The 19,553-nt window shown below is 37.7% G+C and overlaps 1 protein-coding gene across 1 annotated transcript in view; it reads right to left on the minus strand.

Moving 5' to 3' along the window:
- The window catches only part of LOC131428638 (uncharacterized), a 74,229-nt gene that overhangs the window by 37,131 nt on the left and 17,545 nt on the right, over positions 1 to 19,553 (minus strand). Inside the window, exons 3-5 of the mRNA XM_058592684.1 lie at positions 6,330 to 6,456; positions 5,681 to 6,269; positions 5,468 to 5,620 (exon numbers count right to left, since the gene is read on the minus strand). Coding sequence (XP_058448667.1) covers positions 5,468 to 5,620; positions 5,681 to 6,269; positions 6,330 to 6,456 — 869 coding nt within the window. The remainder of the gene's footprint in view (positions 1 to 5,467; positions 5,621 to 5,680; positions 6,270 to 6,329; positions 6,457 to 19,553) is intronic.

The following is a 19,553-nucleotide window of genomic DNA, read 5'->3' on the forward strand; positions in this document are numbered from 1 at the left end:
TTCGCCAATCGTCTGCTACAAAGTTTTGGAATCAATCTACGAACTTCACAAAATTCGAGGGTGTAAAATTTATTGAGATTCGTTGAAAAACAGCTGAGCTATGACAGCTCAAAGTTACCGTTCCAACTTTTTTTGAGGCTTGGTATTTGGAGTGTTAAACTACCCTGCATTTGAAACCACATGAAGGAACCAGAGCTGCAAATTGTCAGTCATGTCAAATGACCTTGACAGACTGACTAAAATCATCGTCAACTGTAATCGGTACGGTCAAAGTGTCTATCAAATGAGATACTCGATAGTTCAATGACCAAGTAGAAGTATACTCAGTCAAAGACAGGTGACGCATTTTGTTCTTTCTCTCATTCTCCTATTCCCTGTTGATGTAAAAAAAATCCATGAGAGTACTAACATAAACATAAATTGATAAAGGTAATTGTTCTTTGTAAAAAGTCATCGGATTTCGGAGTTTATTGGTGTACATGAATTTAATTCAATGTCTATGCTGCTTGATTAATATTTAGTCACATCGTAATCAAGCAGTGACAGGAGAAATGAAGATAATATCAATCGCATCGGCCATCAATGAGCGTCCTGGTGAGTATAATATCAAGAGAATTTAAGTTATGACAGATCGGCTCTCAGACACTCAATAAATGATGATTGGTAGAGCCTGGTTGGCAGCAGTCCAGTGACATAAACTTTCCAATCTTCGTCGTGCAAAGTTGCTCGTTGATAGTGACATTTAGCAGCTCTGGAAGGAACAGCCAAATTGACTAGAAGAATCGAGCATGCTTCGCTGCACAGGCAAAATTCCGATTCTATAAATGAACAAAACGAGTCATGAATTGGAAAAAAGAGTGTATGTTCATGTTATGATAATACACCATGATTGAAAGTTCTCGGACCATGAACGATTTTGATCAATTTCAAATTTAAGCCTAAGCATCTTACACTGATGGGTATAACTTCAGGCGTGTCTCTGCTACAATGGTGATATTTTCATAACTTAAATTCAGGCGTTAGTTTTTTTAAATATGAAGTTTTCAAAAATGAATTAAATCATATGGTGTGATGATCGTATGTTTCACACGATTCGTTTATTTTTGAGTTTTTTGATAGAATATCGTGGGTGAGGAAAACGATCGGAGCCCAATTTGTTCAATTTGGCCATTGTTTTCATTGACTTGTGGTACGGTGCATTGTCTTGGTTAAAGATCTTTATCTCCACGAGCATCATGAGATAGGAGATTTGTTAGTAGGGAGGAAAAGAGATCCGGATATGTTTTGGTTAACCAATGATCTCAATAAAACCTGATTTTCGATACTCAGGAGAAATATAATAAGTAAGAAAAATATAAAATATCTTCAAGGAACGATCTCACCAGTATCCCTTTACTCCTGCTCGCTCTGCTGTCAGCAACGCGAGATGAAACACGACCACTGAAAGAATAATATAAAAACACTCGCGAATGGCATATTGTCGCAAAACTGAAATGTAGAGGCGCTGCTTGTTTAGAGATGATACTTTCATCAAGAGCTGTCAAATAGGTAGGAAAATTTCTAATTACTCCACCTTTTCAACAATTTCTTATGAAAGAGGGGAAAATTCATTTGAAAAATCATAGTAGAAGTTGAAGAAAAAGTTTTTACTCTGAGGTGGTAATGTTGATCTTAGTTCATTGTGCGAAATCTACCGTTTATTCAGAATAGAGCATACAACTTGGTTTGATATTATTTTTCAAATGCCTGGAAATAACTAATAAAGTATCTAAAATAAATAGTGCTCGATCGCTATACATTCTAGTACTCGAGAAATTAACATTACACTGGTTTTGTTTAAAAAAAACGTTGATCCGAAAAAAACCTAACCTTACCCAATTTCACACATTTCTTCACAGTTTTCCATGTTTAATCGTAGTGTACACTAAAAAAAAGTAGTAGTAATCACTTTGAAGTCGATTTTCTTCTATTCCGAGTGTACTTTTATTGCTGATATCTATTTGTACTATTGAATAAACGATAAAAATGTTGCAAATCACTACTGCCGATATGAACATTTCCGACAGAATCCTCCTTTTCTTGGTTCCATTTTTCATTGGCAGGTGTCGCTACCGGTAAATCAGCTTTGCGACAATGTGCCAAATGGGTCCGCTTCTGATCAACCCTAGACCTTCATTCTGAATGACACGATCGACTTCTAAACTTTCACACATTCCATAGAAATCCAACAACACCGACAATGACATGCAGACGGCGCTGCGATCGGTTAACAGGTTGGCATCGTTAAATTTTCTGGCGGTAAATTCACAGTATCCAACGCTCGAGCATCTTTAGTTTCGTGGATCAATATTATTCAATAAATAGCACTCTCACAACTAAACACATACTTGTGACACCTGCACTTCATTTCAAGCAAATTTTTAACTATACGTAGCAAACAGCACATTGAAATTGTACTTTTTGAGAGCAGCACCAGGACGCCACATCGTACTCCCAGTGATGCCAACTTTCCTCCTCGATGTTCATTATATCTCGAGCATCAAAAAACTAACGCCATGATTGTTCCAGCTACCTGTTGCGTTTTCAGATGATTTTCCTCGTCTGACTGCTGATATGACTCCGGAGAAAACCGGTGGATCCATCATTCGTTCACTGTTTCAAACCAACGCAAGAAATCATTTTTATTTCGAATAAACAGTGCCGACCAACTCTCTGAATCGTATATGCGTTGTTGGTTTTGTTTGATTCGGCCTTTTTCAATCCCAGATTTTCGCGTAGAAGCACTTGAAGTTGACCCTACCCAAAGACATCATATTAACAAGATATCCAGCTCTCACATTTCCCGAACAAATCATTGGCAACATCCTTTTTTGCGAGCATGTCGCCCCCAGACGAGCCCGCATCGAATCTTATACATAGAAGTAGGGGAGAAAAATGTCAAATTCGTGCGCGCCAAAATAGCAGGGTTGCGCACCCATACAATTGACATGATATGTTGAATGTGATGCCGTGCGATGGCGTTGCTGAACTGAAGATTGACTTCGCTCCAAGCTGACAGGGTCTGCCCTACCTCAGCTCACCAAATCTCACCCACTTTGATTTTGCGTTCATCCATCACGATTGCCAAAACTTGTTTAATTCTTCCCGGATGACCGCTTCATTTGGCCACGTTTTAAATCAGAATACCAATATTTGTTCTTAATTGATCCAAAAGAAGGTAACCAACGTGATCTGTCACTCGTCTATCAAAACTGTATCGCAAATTTAACTACCCCTCAGTAACTGGTAATGTCAAAACGAAATTGCTGGAAACAATTTTGAAACTGACTGCACAGGTTGATAAATTATTGATTTTTAATAACAGTTACCATAACCTTGGTTACTGCTTAGTGAAGACTTGAGAAATGTCAGTCAGTTTCGAACCTGGTTGTTATATTGCTCAAGTGTTTGTTAAAACTACTCTGGGTCAGTTTCAAGCGAAAACGACACAAAAAGAAGGTTTGTTTGACATTACAAATATCATCTCTGGGTTAGCCCCGGGACTTTTTGGACAATGTATTATGTAACAGCAGCGACTGGACTGTTTATGGATCATTTTTGTGCGCCGTTCGATTCGCGTGAGACACATTCTGATCGAAAATCGTATGTTTCTTCGTATTCTAGGGAATGCAGCGTGACCATGAAGAGTAGTGGATGAACGAGTTCGTCACCTTCCATCGTCAGCGTAACTAAAATTCTCAAAGAAATAATTTCGAAAATTCGTTGACATCAATAAGTTAAGATAATCACGACAAAGCTAGTTTACTTTATAACAATGCAAGACCCCATGTTTCAAAAGTCTTATTTGAAAACACTAAAATAACCCATTCACCAGAAATTGTTTCATCTGATTTCCATTTGTTACAATCCAAGGTGCAAGACTTGTCAAAGAAGTTCTTCGAAAACAACGGAATGACCCAATTTTTTTTTATAAAAAATTTTTATTCAGGCCAATTTCCGTTACGTGGTCGAATAAGCCATGTTTTTATTAGATAGAGTAATTTTTTGCCGCTGAATCTCGTTGTCACCCTTTTTCTAGGGGGAGAGGAGCTTCCATTTTTATCTTGAGATGATTGAGGGGCACTTTGTCCGTGGCTCGTCTCGTCCTCCATTGCCGCATCGGTGCTATCGTTGTTGGTTTCCGTTTTCCCTTTGTTTTCCCTGTAATTCGCAGTCTTGGGTTCGTTGTTAATTGCTGTAGACGCGTCTTGTTGTGCATTAATTGCAGTTGCTGATTGGTTTGATGGTGCAACATAAGTACTGCGCTCACTAGTTTCCGTTGTTCAGCGGTTGTCCTTGTTTTTTGTTTGAAGATGTTCTTTTCGCAGTTTCAGTGCAAGGTTTGCCGTAGTGTGCAGGTTGTTCACAAAACTGACATGTAACCGGTTGATTTTCATACGTAATCAGCGTTTTACACGGATGTATCCCGTCTTGATCACAAATAATGTTAGATGGAATTGCTTTACGTAGTTGCATACGTACCACTCGCACGCCATTCCGGATACCCGGAAAAAAATTCCGCCATACTTCCCTTTCGATGGAAAGAACTTCACCGTACTCCGACATACTTTCCCGAACAAACTGATCGCTCGTCTGCGGGGGAAGGTCATGCACGCGTACTTCTATGGTATTGTCCACTAAGTACACAGGGATTTTATATTTAACATTATTATGATGAACACTGTGCACCCCGTTTTTAACCGAAGCAAATGCAATTGCATCTCTTTCACGTTTGAATATAATGTACACACAGTTAGACGCCTTGTTGAATTGAATTTCACTTATATCACTTTAGATGGATTTTTTCCTTAAGCAAGATTTCAATTTCAGTTGCTGCTAGTCTAACTTTGCAGCGCTTGAAATCTATACAAATTGAATTCGGTCTTGTTGGCCAAGTTTCAGGTTTTGTCAAATCGTATTTGACCATTCCGTACACTCTATTGTTCACCACACTGTATTGTCTTTGTTTCTATCGTCTCAACCGTAAACAATTTTCGACTGTGTCGAATGAGATGCGAGCACGAACTGCCCCAAAATTTGAATCGATTCATTCATAGAATCTAAAGCTTTTTCCTCGCAGTTTTCTAGATTTACCAGAAAAATTGCAAAAAGTAGTGGATAACGACAGACAACACATTGAATAACTGTACTCTGAAAATAAATCACAAAATTTTGCAAAAAAAATCACAAAATTTTGCAAAAAAAAACACTGCGAATTGATTCAAACTCCTGATAAATTTGTCAGAGAAGCGCATTAAGTAAAAAAAAACTACAAATGTATCCTTGTCTAACGAATCGTCACATGAGAAAAGGTGATAAAGGACGCGGACGACATAAGCTCTCCACCACAATTGTTTTATTACGATTACGATTCGTTTACATAATTAACTCAACAACACAATTCATGAAAAAAAACTACAGAGCTAACGTCTTTCAAGTTGCACCAAATGCTCGCTTTCGAGTCGCAAAATCGCATCGAATTTGAATCGTAATTCTTCCTCCCGTAACTTTGTCTGGAATCGAAATTTCTTTACCATCGTCACCATCATGATCTTCATGCTTATGTAAGCATACCGTAAGCCTGGAAGAAGAAAAAATATTTGAGGACAGTTGTTTCATTCAAAGGTTGAATATAGTCAACCCAAGCAATTCCTAGAACCGCCGCTAAATGCCAGAAACGCGAACGGATGTCTATCTTTAGATCTTGCAGCGGAGAATCGTTCCGGATCAAACTTTGCCGCATCCGCTCCCCAAACATCCTCACGTCGATGCAAGCTATATATGTGGATCATCACCATAGTGTTGGCAGGAACTTTTAAATCACCGACCAGAGTATCATTAACATTTTGACGACCAATGAGCGGGGCTACGGGATATAATCTAAGTGCCTCTTTAAGAACCATTTCCATGTACTCAAGCTTTTTCAACGAGTCTAGCGTAAACTCGGGCTCACTAGACGGATAGACCTGCATGACCTCGTCGTAGAGCTTCTGCTGCACGTCCGGATAGAAGGCCAGCAACAGACAAGCGTATGAAATGGCGGTTGCGGATGTGTCCGTACCCGCTCCGATCATGGTGTACACGTTCTCGATTATTTCCCTGTCAGTAAATTTTTTTATCTTATTGGTAAACATTTCATCCACAAATATTTGTGGCTTCTTGAACTCCCCATCCTCGTCAACAGGTTTCTGTTCTACGTTTTTAAGACGAGTGGCGATGCCATCGACTATCTGTGAATAGAAATTGCAATAATAGAAACAGTAATCACAATAATCTTTTCGAGAACATACTCTCAAAATCAGGCGATCCATATAGTTTCGTAGAGCAAGGTACTCTCGGTATAAACCGGAACAGTGATAAACAGCATCCAGGTAGTGGTGAACACTCAGAATCCTCCGCGAAGATAAAAAGAAATATCTGAAATAGATATGTTATGTCGATTAACCGAAAGAAACAACAAACGTCAAAATTTTCGGGTTTCGGGTTTCGCTATTTTTATCGGGTTCGGGTAAAATTTATTTTTATCGGAAAAATTAATCTCGGATACGGGTCAAAATTTTTTATTTTTGCTTAGGTACCGGTCGGGTTCATGTTTAAAAAAATGCTTAGTGAAAGTTGTACCGATTTTAATGGTTTGTTCGAGAAGGGTATCAAACTTGTATCAAAACTTCAAAACAAAACAAGTTTCTTACGAGGGACTATACTGGCTATACACAATCCCTCGTCCAGTCATCAATTCGTATGATGCCTTGATGCTCCCTCCCCTTAGGTCCCCGTAAAAATGTTGTATATTAACATAATATAATACAATGTAATACAGTAGCATTTGCCAAAAGGGAGGAGGGGGGGAGGGTTCGAAGGGAGTATTCGCTCCGGACGTAACATTTGCAAGGGGCTGCAAAGTTATCTTTGGGATCGTTTTTTTTGCTCGTCGAAGATCTTTGCGGATTTCCGGATTTTGGCTCACTTTTTTCAAGATCTTTGCGAATTGTTTTTTGCTCACTAATCCAAGGATGGGGCCGGCAAAACTCTTATTTTGCCCCGGGCGCCAAATTTCCTCGGTACGCCACGTATGATATGATATAAAAGAGATAAAAAATGCATAATATATTAGGTGTACAACTTTGCTTCCGCCGTTTTTTTCCAAAATTTATTGCGAAAAAGTGCTTACAGATGTATTATTCAAAGTGTTGTCCGTCGCTAGCGACAACTTTCTCCCATCTTTCCGGAAATTTTCGGATCCCGGCTCGAAAAAAGGAGTCCTTTTTTGACGCTATCCATGAAGTAATCCATTTTTCCAACTATTCGAAGGATTGAAAATGTTGATCTACCAGACCGTGTGCCATCGAACAGAAGGGGCGAGATTTGGGGAATACGGCGTGTGGGGCAAGACTTCCCATTTCAGCGTTTCCAGGTACTTTTTGACCACTTTTGCGACGTGAGGCCAAGCATTGTCGTGTTGGAGGATTACTTTGCCATGTCGCTCTTGATACTGTAGCCGCTTTTCTTTTAGCGCGCGACTAAGGCGCATCAGTTGCGTTCGTTAGCGATCTCCTGTGATGGTTTCACCCGGTTTTAAGAGCTCCCCGGGTAGGTGTAAATAGCAAACAAAGGTCAAAATAATAACAAATTTTACCATCATATTCTGGCTTGATGTTTCTGTGTTGTCAGAGTGATACTTGATATTTTCGTGATATTTCATCAAGGGATCAAGACATTGTACAATATCTGTTCAACATCAAAATTAGTTATAATATCTTATTTCGTTATTGATGAGCTATTTCAATTTCATTAAGTAAATTGACCCAGTAGTTTTATCTTCAAATAAAATACCATTTAATAAACTGCATCAGAATTTGATAAGAGAAATACTTAAGATATTACTCTATTCTAAATGCTAGAATATAAAATAATGAACAAATTCATCTTCTATAAATATTTTGTTCTTGGTTTAATATTACAATGACAGAAATTTTTATTTTGTTGCTATTTTCTCATGCAGGCTTTGTTATGATTTTTGATATTTTAACTCTTATTTCAAACTAAATAATGTTAATTTCTACCATTGAGATGTTTGATTTTAATGACAGAATTTGGTATTGGTTTGCAAATCACTTCTACCCGGGTCGTAGTAAATTGTTATTCATCTTTGAAGGTTTTTTCTCTTCCACCATAGTTTTTGTCTTCGACATCGAAATCACTCCCGACACGTTCTTTTACTCAGAGCAGCATCACCGTAAGTTTCTGAAAGCATTCGATGCGCTTCAGTTGCAATTTTTTTCGAATTGTAACAGGAAAGTAAAACTTCCCGCAAACGGCAAGAATTGGGCACATAAACAGACATTTTCGAGCGTGAATAATACGAAAACTAGAACAACTGTCACTTAAAAACGGCGATGACAATTCGTAAGGCACTGTACACACTCACTTTAATGGCATTATCATCTATGTATTTTAACCAGCCTCAGCCGGTACAGCTACCTATCGGAAAACGGCGGAAGCATAGTTGTAGACCTGATAATATACGATAACATAATTCATCATAGCGCCACATACACCATTTCATAAGTTCCTCAGATACCCTGACGTTCTGGTCCGCTCGTTCGAATTGTTTTAGTTTTGTAAGTAAATTTATTGAGAAAATGTGTGTGCTCGATTGGCGTCACCCGGTGGATACGTACTCCCTTACAATGCCATCACTATCACGTACATGCGACATAAAATATGCAACTGATGATCAAATTACAACGCAATCAGGGCCGGTGACACATGTTATGCCCAGGTAGGTAATTTTTCGTACCGGGGGTAACGACCCACTATTATGAATTATTAAAATTATATTTATCCCTTTCGGTATTCTGTTTTGAAACATATTAAATATATGCATATTTAAGTGCAGAATACGACATAAAGCTATTGTGGAGTTGTTGGAACTGTTGCCGTAAGACTACCCACACGGAAAAGCCAGCGATCGCAAAACAACTAAAATATTAGTTTGTTTTTCTAATTTTGATTGGTTAAAATTTGGTACAACTAATCGACTGTTGTTTTAACTAATCTGTCATTTTTGATTTATCGTGCTGGCAGCTTAGCAACGACACCCAACAAAGACACGCACCACAAACAAGTAATGAAACGTTTCAGTTGAGCAATGCCAAACAGCCTGAGCGAACAATGAAACGTTTCAATGAGGTGTCACTCGTGCAATTGAGCAAAGACACAATCCCAGCAAAGTTACTTGTATGCATGAAAGCAAAAAAATGTCTCAGTTCTTTCAATCAATTATTCAGTTATTTGAACTTAAGACGTCAATTACAATGAATATTTTTGGCATTAAAAATGCCTTACTCTTCACTATATGGGGCCGGGTGTCAATTAAAAGTTTCAAAAATAGTCGCGTAACCTTTTTGTGTCATAATTTTGAACGTTAATAACTCGGTCATTTGTTGATGGATTGATATAATTTAACAACCAATCGATTCGGAAACTTTTAACTTAAACATGTATGACGACGTCGTTTCAGTATTTCAATAGCATATTATTGAAAAAATGGTTGGAATCGACCTATGTTTTCATCCACCAATCCCTGCTGTAGAAAATGACGTCAACTTCTTGTTCGGCATAGGAGGCTTTGCGTCATGTATAAAAAACACCGCATCGTTATGCGTAGTATGAAGAGAAATCTATAAATATAGGCTGCACAATATTTCTTTGCCTAGTTGATGTTTGACTGTGAATGAAACAAGTAGCTTTTCCGGTGAGCTGATGACTGGATTGTATATGCGTTCACTTGCTGGATTGTCGCTTTTGCATTATGTGTTGGTGAAATTTCCTGTTGTCTGTGCAACACCGTGTTCGCTTGAGTATCTTATATATCATTTAGCTATTGAAGAACCGAATCAGCGTGGTTACCGATTCTTTTGAAATATCCCATGTATTTTTAGCAATTTTTGGTCGATTTTGTCATTAAAAATGCCTTACACTTCGCTTCCCGAGGCTGGGTGTTAATTTAAAACATGCAAAACTAATCGCGTAACATTTTTTATAATTTTGAACGCTTATAACTCAGTCATTTGGTGATGGATTTATATAATTCAACAAACAATCGATTCGGAAACATTCAACTTCAACTTATGAGACAACGTCATTTGAATATTTCAATTGCATACCATTGAAAAATTGGTTTGAATTTTTCCTCGATGATTTGTTAATGGATTTTTCTAATTTAAATGACTCCAAAGCTTCAATATTGTAAGCTTAAAAATGTTTTAATTTGTCAACGGATCGGTTTGCATACTTAAATCTCCATTCCCAAACGAACAAAACGTGACCATGTGACTGAACAAGTTGTTGTCCCACCAGGAATTAAACGCTTCAAAAGGTTCAAAATTAAATTCTGAAACTTATCTAAAAGTGGTCTTCTCGGTTTAGTAGTATAAATGTTTTCCACAGGCTCACATATAAAGTACAATTAGATGCAATATCATATAGTATCAAAGATAAACTCAAGGTAAGTTTACCTACGATTTTACATGCATCGTTTGAATAGGAACCCTCGTAGAATTTGGTTAACCGCCAGTTTCAGTTCAATTATTATTTGCTTCAAAACAATAAGCGTCTAATGGCTACACGCGTTGTAACTATGACAATGTTCATTCATGTGTTAATAACATCAAGTTACAATATGAACAAAATTTCGGAATATTGTTACGTATCTATTTCGTATATTCCTAATATGCCGAAGCGAAAATCAATGTAAATAACTAATTATTTTATGCGGACTGTTTCACATGTTTTCTTCCTCGTATTGTTACCATATTATTCACCGACACTTTCCGAAGATTTTCGACGATTTTGAAGGATTAATGAAATTACACCATTACTGAGTGTAAAGGTGTAATAACAACATTTTTCGTTAAAATATATAAAATCTTCTCTTGGATCGATTAACTGTTTAAAAAATTAATAAGTTTGTACGTTACTCGAAAATTATTATCATAAAATAAAATAGTTTTATTTGTTCACGTTCAAATCTTTAGGTTGTTTGTATCTAAAATTGAGATTTAAAGTAACTTTGAAGTGTAGTGAAGTTTAGTGTATCATCATCATTATCATCTTTATTTTTGTATATATTATGAAGACCCTAGAAACGTTTCATTTTTAATGTTATTGTGCTCGGTCGTGTCTTGATTACAACCCTCTAATTTTTTACTGTTAGCCTCTTCGCGGGGCAGTTAATCGTTCACTGCTTGAACAACGAAATTTTACCTAATTAACTGCTTATATCTTTATCACTATCATAGGGATGCCAGGTCATTTTTTCAAAAATCTGTGATCAAGCCAAAAACCTGTCTGTGAAAATCTGTGCCCGTTTTCCGTACCATAATAGCATACCGTACCATAATCTGTGTCATTTTTTAAATCTGTGCAGAAAATTGAAAATCTGTGAAACACAGATTAATCTGTGAACCTGGCATCCCTACCAGGATATAGAAATGTACCAAAAGATTACAATTCTCAAAAGGGAACTCATCAGAAAAATGGTCACAGGGAATTAGGAAATTTTTCCTTCACTTGCAGAATGGCTCGCTGGTAAACCTAATGCTACAAAAACACTTTCAAGAAAATACAAATAGTACCACTTCACTTTAGCAGCAAATTTTTAAGCGTTAAGCGGTTTTTTTAACATTGACATGAACTGTCCTAGAATACATTACTCTCAGATGCAACAGATATTTGCAGTAATTTTGAAACTATCTGAACGGAGATCCCGCAGATCATAAAATTACAATATTGTAATTGTTGTTTCACGCCCTGGTTGTTTCAACTGAAATGTTGTTGATTTAACTAACATGTCAGTCTTTTGTGTTCCGTATAAACTTATTGGTGTCAGCGAACACCAAAGAGTCCAACCGCTGATGTTCATAACAGATTGTTCAAAAAGTCCCAGGACTAACCCAGAGTTGACGTTTGTAATGTCCAAACAACCTCATTTTCCGAAAGTACCAACCTTCAGATGACATGTGTCAAATTTTCTCGTTAATCGAACCTACCGACATAAGGAGTGTATCGAAAATAAGCTATCCACAAATTTTTCTTTCAAATTATGACAAAAAACGATATTTTATTCAAACTAAAAATTGATCCTTTATTGTACGAGGTTAAACTTGAGCATAATGAAAACCGAATGAAATCTAAGTTATTCCTTCACGAATTTTCGAACTTTTGATCAAACGCTCATCATCAAGTTCCGGACAAGTGTTGCATTGCATTTTTTGGACACTTTAGTCCAAAATTTTTTGAACTCCTGCAGGTTCCCTGCTGCCTCACCAGTCTTCTTGAAGACCCTCTTCATGATTCCGTAGTAACGTTCGATGGGTCGAAGCTGAGGGCAATTTGATGGATTGATATTTTTCTAAACGAAATTTATACCCTTTTCCGCAAGCCAACTGAGAGAGGTTTTGGCATAGTGAGCCATAGTAAAAAATGGTTGACCTCAAACCACAGGAACATATTGCTTGCCATACCAGTACCTTTCAATCGAATTTCTCCACTTGAATCGACATTTCCGCATCGCTCACATCCTCCCCAACGACAACAGTGAAGTATTGTGGACCTGGAAGGGTTTTTGAGTCCACCTTCACATAAGTCTCATCGTCCATCAAAATGCATGCATCCGGACACTGCAAAAGACGCGAATACAATTTCCGGGCCCTTGTTGCTGCTCGCTTCTCGCTTTCTGGATCTTCAGGTGATTTCGCCTCTTGATACGCTGGATCATTTTGACACTCGTTCCTATTTTTTTTGGCCAAATCACGTATTGACATTGATTTGTTCTTCATGATTAGAGATACCACTTTCTGGTCCAGTTTCGGGTTGAAAGAACCGGGTTTTCTGCCTCTTCCTGGTAGCTCATCCAAAGAATAGTGTTCTCCAAACTTAATAATGATGGTTTTAACACTGGCATGATGAATTTCAAACCGCTTCGCCAATTTTCGCATAGTAATACCCTTCTCAGTTAGCCATGTGTTCAGAACCTTAATTTTCACTTCCTTTTCAATACGCGACATTTTGAAAACGCAGAATTTCAACCGCACATACAAGTAAACAAACGAAAGCTGACAGCCAAACGTACAGCATGCTGTGATCTGAGCATAAAAAAAACCATCACAAATACATGCGTACAACACAAATGTATGTGGATAGCTTATTTTCGATACACTCCTTATAGGGTTCGCCATGTAACTTTTGTTTTTTAAACATGCAATAAAACACAAACGGTTCATCCGATTATTTTTTCATATTAAACTGCAATCCTTCCGGTTAATTGTGGAATATAATTTCATTCAAATGGCTGCCTCGGCTGGCCTTGCAGTACGCCATACGGTCGGTCCCGTTTTTTAGTACATTTTCGATTGTATGCAGCTTTTTTTCAGCTATGGCTGCACGAATGTTGTCCTTCAAGGCTTGAATTGTCTCTGGCTTGTCCACATAACACTTATCTTTGACAGCCCCCCAAAGATAATAGTCTAACGGTGTCATATCACAGCTCCGAGGTGGCCAAACGACATCCGAATTTCGACTTATAATTCGATCTTCGAAGACTGTGCGCAGACGATCGATCGTAGCGTTGGCTGTGTGGCATGGAGTGCCGTCTTGTTGGAATCAAATGGTGTACAAGTCTTCCTCTTCAAGTAACGGGAAGAACAAATCGCTAATCATGGCGCGGTAGCGCTCGCTATTGGCCGTAGCGGCGGCTTCTGCCTCATTTTCGAAGAAAAATGGCGCAATGGTGCCGCCAGACCAAAATCCGCACCAAACCGTCACTTTCTGAGGATGGATCGGCTTCTCCATGATAACGTGCGGGTTTTCCGCAAAGCAGCATTCAGACCGAGAAAGTCGTCCGAAAACGCAACAGTTAAGTCGTTAAGAGAGACAGTTAGTCGTTAAGAAGAGACAAAGTAACAATAACATGATGAGTAGCGGTGAGTGGAGTGCACTGAACATCGCTTACAAACTAGGCTAAACAGCAAGTACGTTGTGACTCTGGACACATAAGCAACAATTCGAACAAACCTTTCATTCCGATGTTCAAGTTGTATATAGAGATTGAGAAATACATCCACACAGTGAATAAGTAATTGTGTATTGCTGTCGCAAGCAGAAAGTGGCAACTTCTGGTAACTTGATACTTTCTGGTCTACCAGAGACTTGAGTGATGATACATTGATGAGATGCTTAAGCTTGACTCCTCTGGCTGAAGGTTTCTAAAAGATTTCTGCTTTCTGTTTAATATCTTTACATCCTTGCTCTACCTTGAGTACAAGCATTCGATAGTTTTGATTTTATTTATTCCTCGTTACAATAAAAACATGCTTGGTCTTATAAATAATAACAATATTACCATTGTTTTTCGCTCGAAATTAACCACCTTTGGAATTTTCGGGTGGGTAGTACTACCCACCGTACCCACCTCTTTCACCAGCCCTGAACGCAATTTAAATTAGCAATGAAACATGAACTGGTGGAAAATAATTCTTGCATTGCTGATGAATCGCTATTTGAAAAAACAAAAGTCAAATAAATTCAAATAAAAGGTCTTATGATTCCATACATAACTCCTGACTTTCATCCGGATCTGACTTCCAGTTCCGTAATTACAAGGTGCATATATGCGGTGGTATGGAAGAGGAAAACACAACACCGTTTCTACGAACGAAGCACGCTGTGTGCGATTTTGTACACGCGATAAAAGCGAAAACCATAAACGAAGTTCGGTTTTGTGCTTGTGCTTTCAAGTTTTCAACCGTTTTGAAAAAAAAAACAGAATCACGGCACAAGCACCAATATCTGTTCCCGGTGTGTGTAGAGACAATTCATAGCTCCCCTTCGAGATGTGCTCCCGAAAGGAAGAAAGAATTTCCATTTCAGTTTATTAGAAAAGACATTCGCTTCGAAACTACATGCCTCGTGATGTATACGAAATTTTTACAGCCGGTAGTACAGCAATACCGGTGGTGTAGAAAACTGTAAATAATATTTACATATATGCTGTGACCAAAATTGACCAATTCAATTACAAAGTAGGTTTTATGTAACTGAATTAAAATAATACCCTGTTTAGCTTGAACTTCATATACAAAAGTAACGGAAGTGCAAAATTTCACCGAAGTAGAGTAAGTCGAACAACTGGAATCAAAACAAAATTCAATATTGTTAGTGGGTATTGAAAATGGAACAAATTCCTAATAAATTCAACTAGCTTAAAACCAAACAAACTAGCCGTGACTGAGCCGGTCGAACTTTATTTCAAATAATTGTCTTATTATGCCATTTACACAAAAAAGTACGAAATTTTCGAAGCAGATTGTAAAACTATTCGAACTTGTAGGCCTGGCAATTTAATAAATCTAAAAATTTACTTTAACTGTGACAACTGGAATCGGGAGTCATTCCAGCTCCGGAAACAGTTATCCACAATGTCCAATATAAAACTTACATCCAAGGATGGCTTTTATCGTATCAAAGAACGCTCACTAGCAACTCTTCACACGATTGAATCAGTGCCATCAAAGAGAGACGGATATCATCGCAACAACAAAAACCCGACATGGCTCATTTAACATAGAATCGACACCAGTGCGAGAGCGAATTTCTCTCGATGACATTTCTGAGAATCAAAGGTTAGCACGCTGTGGGGATCCTCTCTGAAGCAACAAACGGTCGCTTATTCTCGTTTCGCGATCCGATTCTTTACAGGCAGTTGATAGTTGCGATAGAATCATTTTACTATTGCCGCTTATTCTAACTATGTGCATATCACCTTTGTATAAGTTGTGTCTTTGAAAATGTCTGTGAATGCTCCACACAAGGGTTTTAAAATATTGCACCTTAGTATGAGAATCATCGATTCGATTTTCTGCGATAATTGTCAACTTGCGATTCTCTCTTGGTAAATTCCACACAGCATCAATAATTATCAGACTGTAATTTTTTTAAGGGCCGTGAAATACTCAGAGTATGAAGTGGAGCGAAGAAATCTGGCAAAATTCTCTCACGGTTAATGCATTGAGAGAGTCGAGTTCTTGTAGCATCTTCTACCGGATTGGAAATGTTGTATACAATATAGATAGCAATATAGCAGCTTCTGTCAAATTTTCGGCAATCACCAACACTGCTTACATCGATTTTTCGTGAAATGTTAATAAGAAAGGCACCATTTCACCAATTGAATAGTGAATTAAAACAGGTTTCTAATTGACACCCGGTCCCGTAAAGTGAAAAGTAAGGCATTTAAAAATGCCAAAAAGGAAACATCTGAAAATCTTTACTGTTCTCGTTTCGTTGGCGACTAACCAAAGTGCTTGGTTTTCGATACCCATTACCAATGAAGGTTATTTGATTTTGTTTTGTGGTTCAATATATAAATTTCAGTGCAAGTGCCAAATGCATATTCTACGAATAATCCCATACTAAATCATCTTTGAAAATTTGATGATTCCGGCATGTTACCAACCTCAGATTGAATGTTACTCTAATAATTCACATTGATTTCTCGGTGATAGCCGGACTGATTTGAACTGACTTAAGCTACGATCAGACTAGCCAGTTTATCTGTCACAGTTTATCTGCCACAGACAAGTAATTTTTCGGCAGTTTGTATTTGGTCTGGCAATGTGATCACACTATTCACAGTTAAATGACTGCAACAGTCAAGTTTGACTGCCGACAGTCAATACTTTGACAGTTGTTATGTTTGGCTGTGACAGACTTTTTGAGAATGTCTGTATTGTGATTACATTGATCAGACAAATAAAACTGGTTACAGACTTAAATATAGGGAGTGGGCTGTTTATTACAGTTTTTCTGCACACAGTGATCACATTGTAATCAATTCAATTTTCGAACTAATGAACGAACGATAAGCTATTGGAAATTCGGTAAATATTTACAAAATCTAGAAAAAAAATTCAAATCAGTACATTTTCTGTTACCGTTCAGCATTTTTTAATTTGGAGTAATAAATACTTTTTTCATTAATTCATTATTTAATTTTCCATAACTATTTCATCCAAGTACAAAGCAAAACGTTCCAGTACTATGCACTTTATCGTGAAGGAGGAACTCGGAAAATTCAGTAGTAATTTCTATTAAGAATTCTACGAAATATGCGATAAGCTTCATTATTTCGACCGGAAATGACGAGATTGACAACGCGGTTCGGTGAGAAGTTAGTACACGTGGTTGAGAGATAGAAGTGGTGTCTAATACTCGTTAATCGATTTCGATCGATTTTAAGTAGTTTTTTTTTTGTAAAATAAACAATATATGTAAAGAACTAAAGAGCCGCAGCATCATGTCCATAGAGCCTTGGGCTATCCTGATTCCCGGCTTCCTGTTCCTGAAATAGTGGTCATATACTCAAAAATGGAACTCACTCACTTTTCGTAGAGGTTACTTGACCGATATTCACAAATTTAGGTTCAAATAAAAGGCCAAAACTCCTGAGTTTCTAAACTTTGCGCGGATGCAAGTGTTTAAAATTTCATTTTTGCCATTTCTAAAATTATGAGTATTTAAAATTTAAACCGTCGTTTAAAGTAAGATGGCCGAATCATATAAAATCTTATAAAATTTACTAAAATCAATACATTTTGTAAGTCATGTTAACAGATGGTCATTCGAATCGACTTCATTTACACCGGTTGCAGAAGTACCTGCAATAGCAAAACTGTTTCATTTTGTTGGTTGTTGGTTGTGCTAATTGATTTTTTGTTGTTTTCTTTCAAAAAGCAATAATAATTATTTCGAAGAATACCACATATATGAGAATGTGAGAATATGAGTAATACGAGAAAGCCATCAATACACCACTAGGTGGATTAAAACAGGTTTTTTATTACTCTCCGGTTTCTACACATTGGAAAAAAATTGATCACGAAACCAACCCTCTTGGGGAAAACCACGTGTACTCACTTCTCACACTGGTGCTGGGACGTTTTGCTTTGTGTTTGGATGAAATAAGTTTTTGGTTTATTATAGAATCTGTGGCAGACAACTTCTGCACAACAGTTTCAGAAACAGTCCAATTTGTCTGTACAGTCATCAACTGTTTGTCTGTCAACTATTATCACACTGTGATTACATTGTCACAGATAATCTGCACACTTTGACTGCATACAGATGGACAGTCAAGCCGATTTTGACTGCTTGCAGACAATTGCGAACCGATTACACTATGATACAGTCAAACTGCACAAATTTGTGCAGATAAACTGGCTAATGTAATCGTACCTTTAGAATCAAACGAAAAGTAATATATGGGGTATTAGAAAAACGGCTATTGAATTTTATTACGAATCCCGGAGATTTCGCTCAACCTGGAATACCGTTTTGATACTCAAGGAGAAGGGAGAGAAATCTAAAAAACAATAGGTGATTGACTAAAGCTCGGTTGATCCCATTGGCTTCCAATTATCTCATGCACTGCTAATGAATCGATCGTTTCGATCTGCAGCATTGCCATATTTCCAATGCTACCGAAACAAATAATTGCTCCGATGTACAAAGGCCTCGACATTATATATGCTGGTATTCTACATTAGGTCAAATTCATCAAATACTACAAGAATATACATTAAGTAATACTACTTAACACATCAAATTTTGTGAGACGTCAAAAGTGAAATTAACGATTTTGACGATGTACGGAAATGTTCAACGAGGAAGTACGATTAAGTGTTGTTTTCTAAAGGGTGATTTTTTAAGAGCTTGAGAACTTTTTTAAACAATAAAACGCATAAAATTTGCAAAATCTCATCGGTTCTTTATTTTAAACGTTAGATTGGTACATGACATTTACTTTTTGAAGATAATTTCATTTGAATGTTGACCGCGGCTGCGTCTTAGGTGGTCCATTCGGAAAGTCCAATTTTGGGCAACTTTTTCGAGCATTTCGGCCGGAATAGCCCGAATTTCTTCGGAAATGTTGTCTTCCAAAGCTGGAATAGTTACTGGCTTATTTCTGTAGACTTTAGACTTGACGTAGCCCCACAAAAAATAGTCTAAAGGCGTCAAATCGCATGATCTTGGTGGCCAACTTACCGGTCCATTTCTTGAGATGAATTGTTCTCCGAAGTTTTCCCTCAAAATGGCCATAGAATCGCGAGCTGTGTGGCATGTAGCGCCATCTTGTTGAAACCACATGTCAACCAAGTTCAGTTCTTCCATTTTTGGCAACAAAAAGTTTGTTAGCATCGAACGATAGCGATCGCCATTCACTGTAACGTTGCGTCCAACAGCATCTTTGAAAAAATACGGTCCAATGATTCCACCAGCGTACAAACCACACCAAACAGTGCATTTTTCGGGATGCATGGGCAGTTCTTGAACGGCTTCTGGTTGCTCTTCACTCCAAATGCGGCAATTTTGCTTATTTACGTAGCCATTCAACCAGAAATGAGCCTCATCGCTGAACAAAATTTGTCGATAAAAAAGCGGATTTTCCGAATGGA

Source organism: Malaya genurostris, chromosome 2 (assembly GCF_030247185.1).
Source record: "Malaya genurostris strain Urasoe2022 chromosome 2, Malgen_1.1, whole genome shotgun sequence".
Lineage (NCBI taxonomy): Eukaryota > Metazoa > Arthropoda > Insecta > Diptera > Culicidae > Malaya > Malaya genurostris.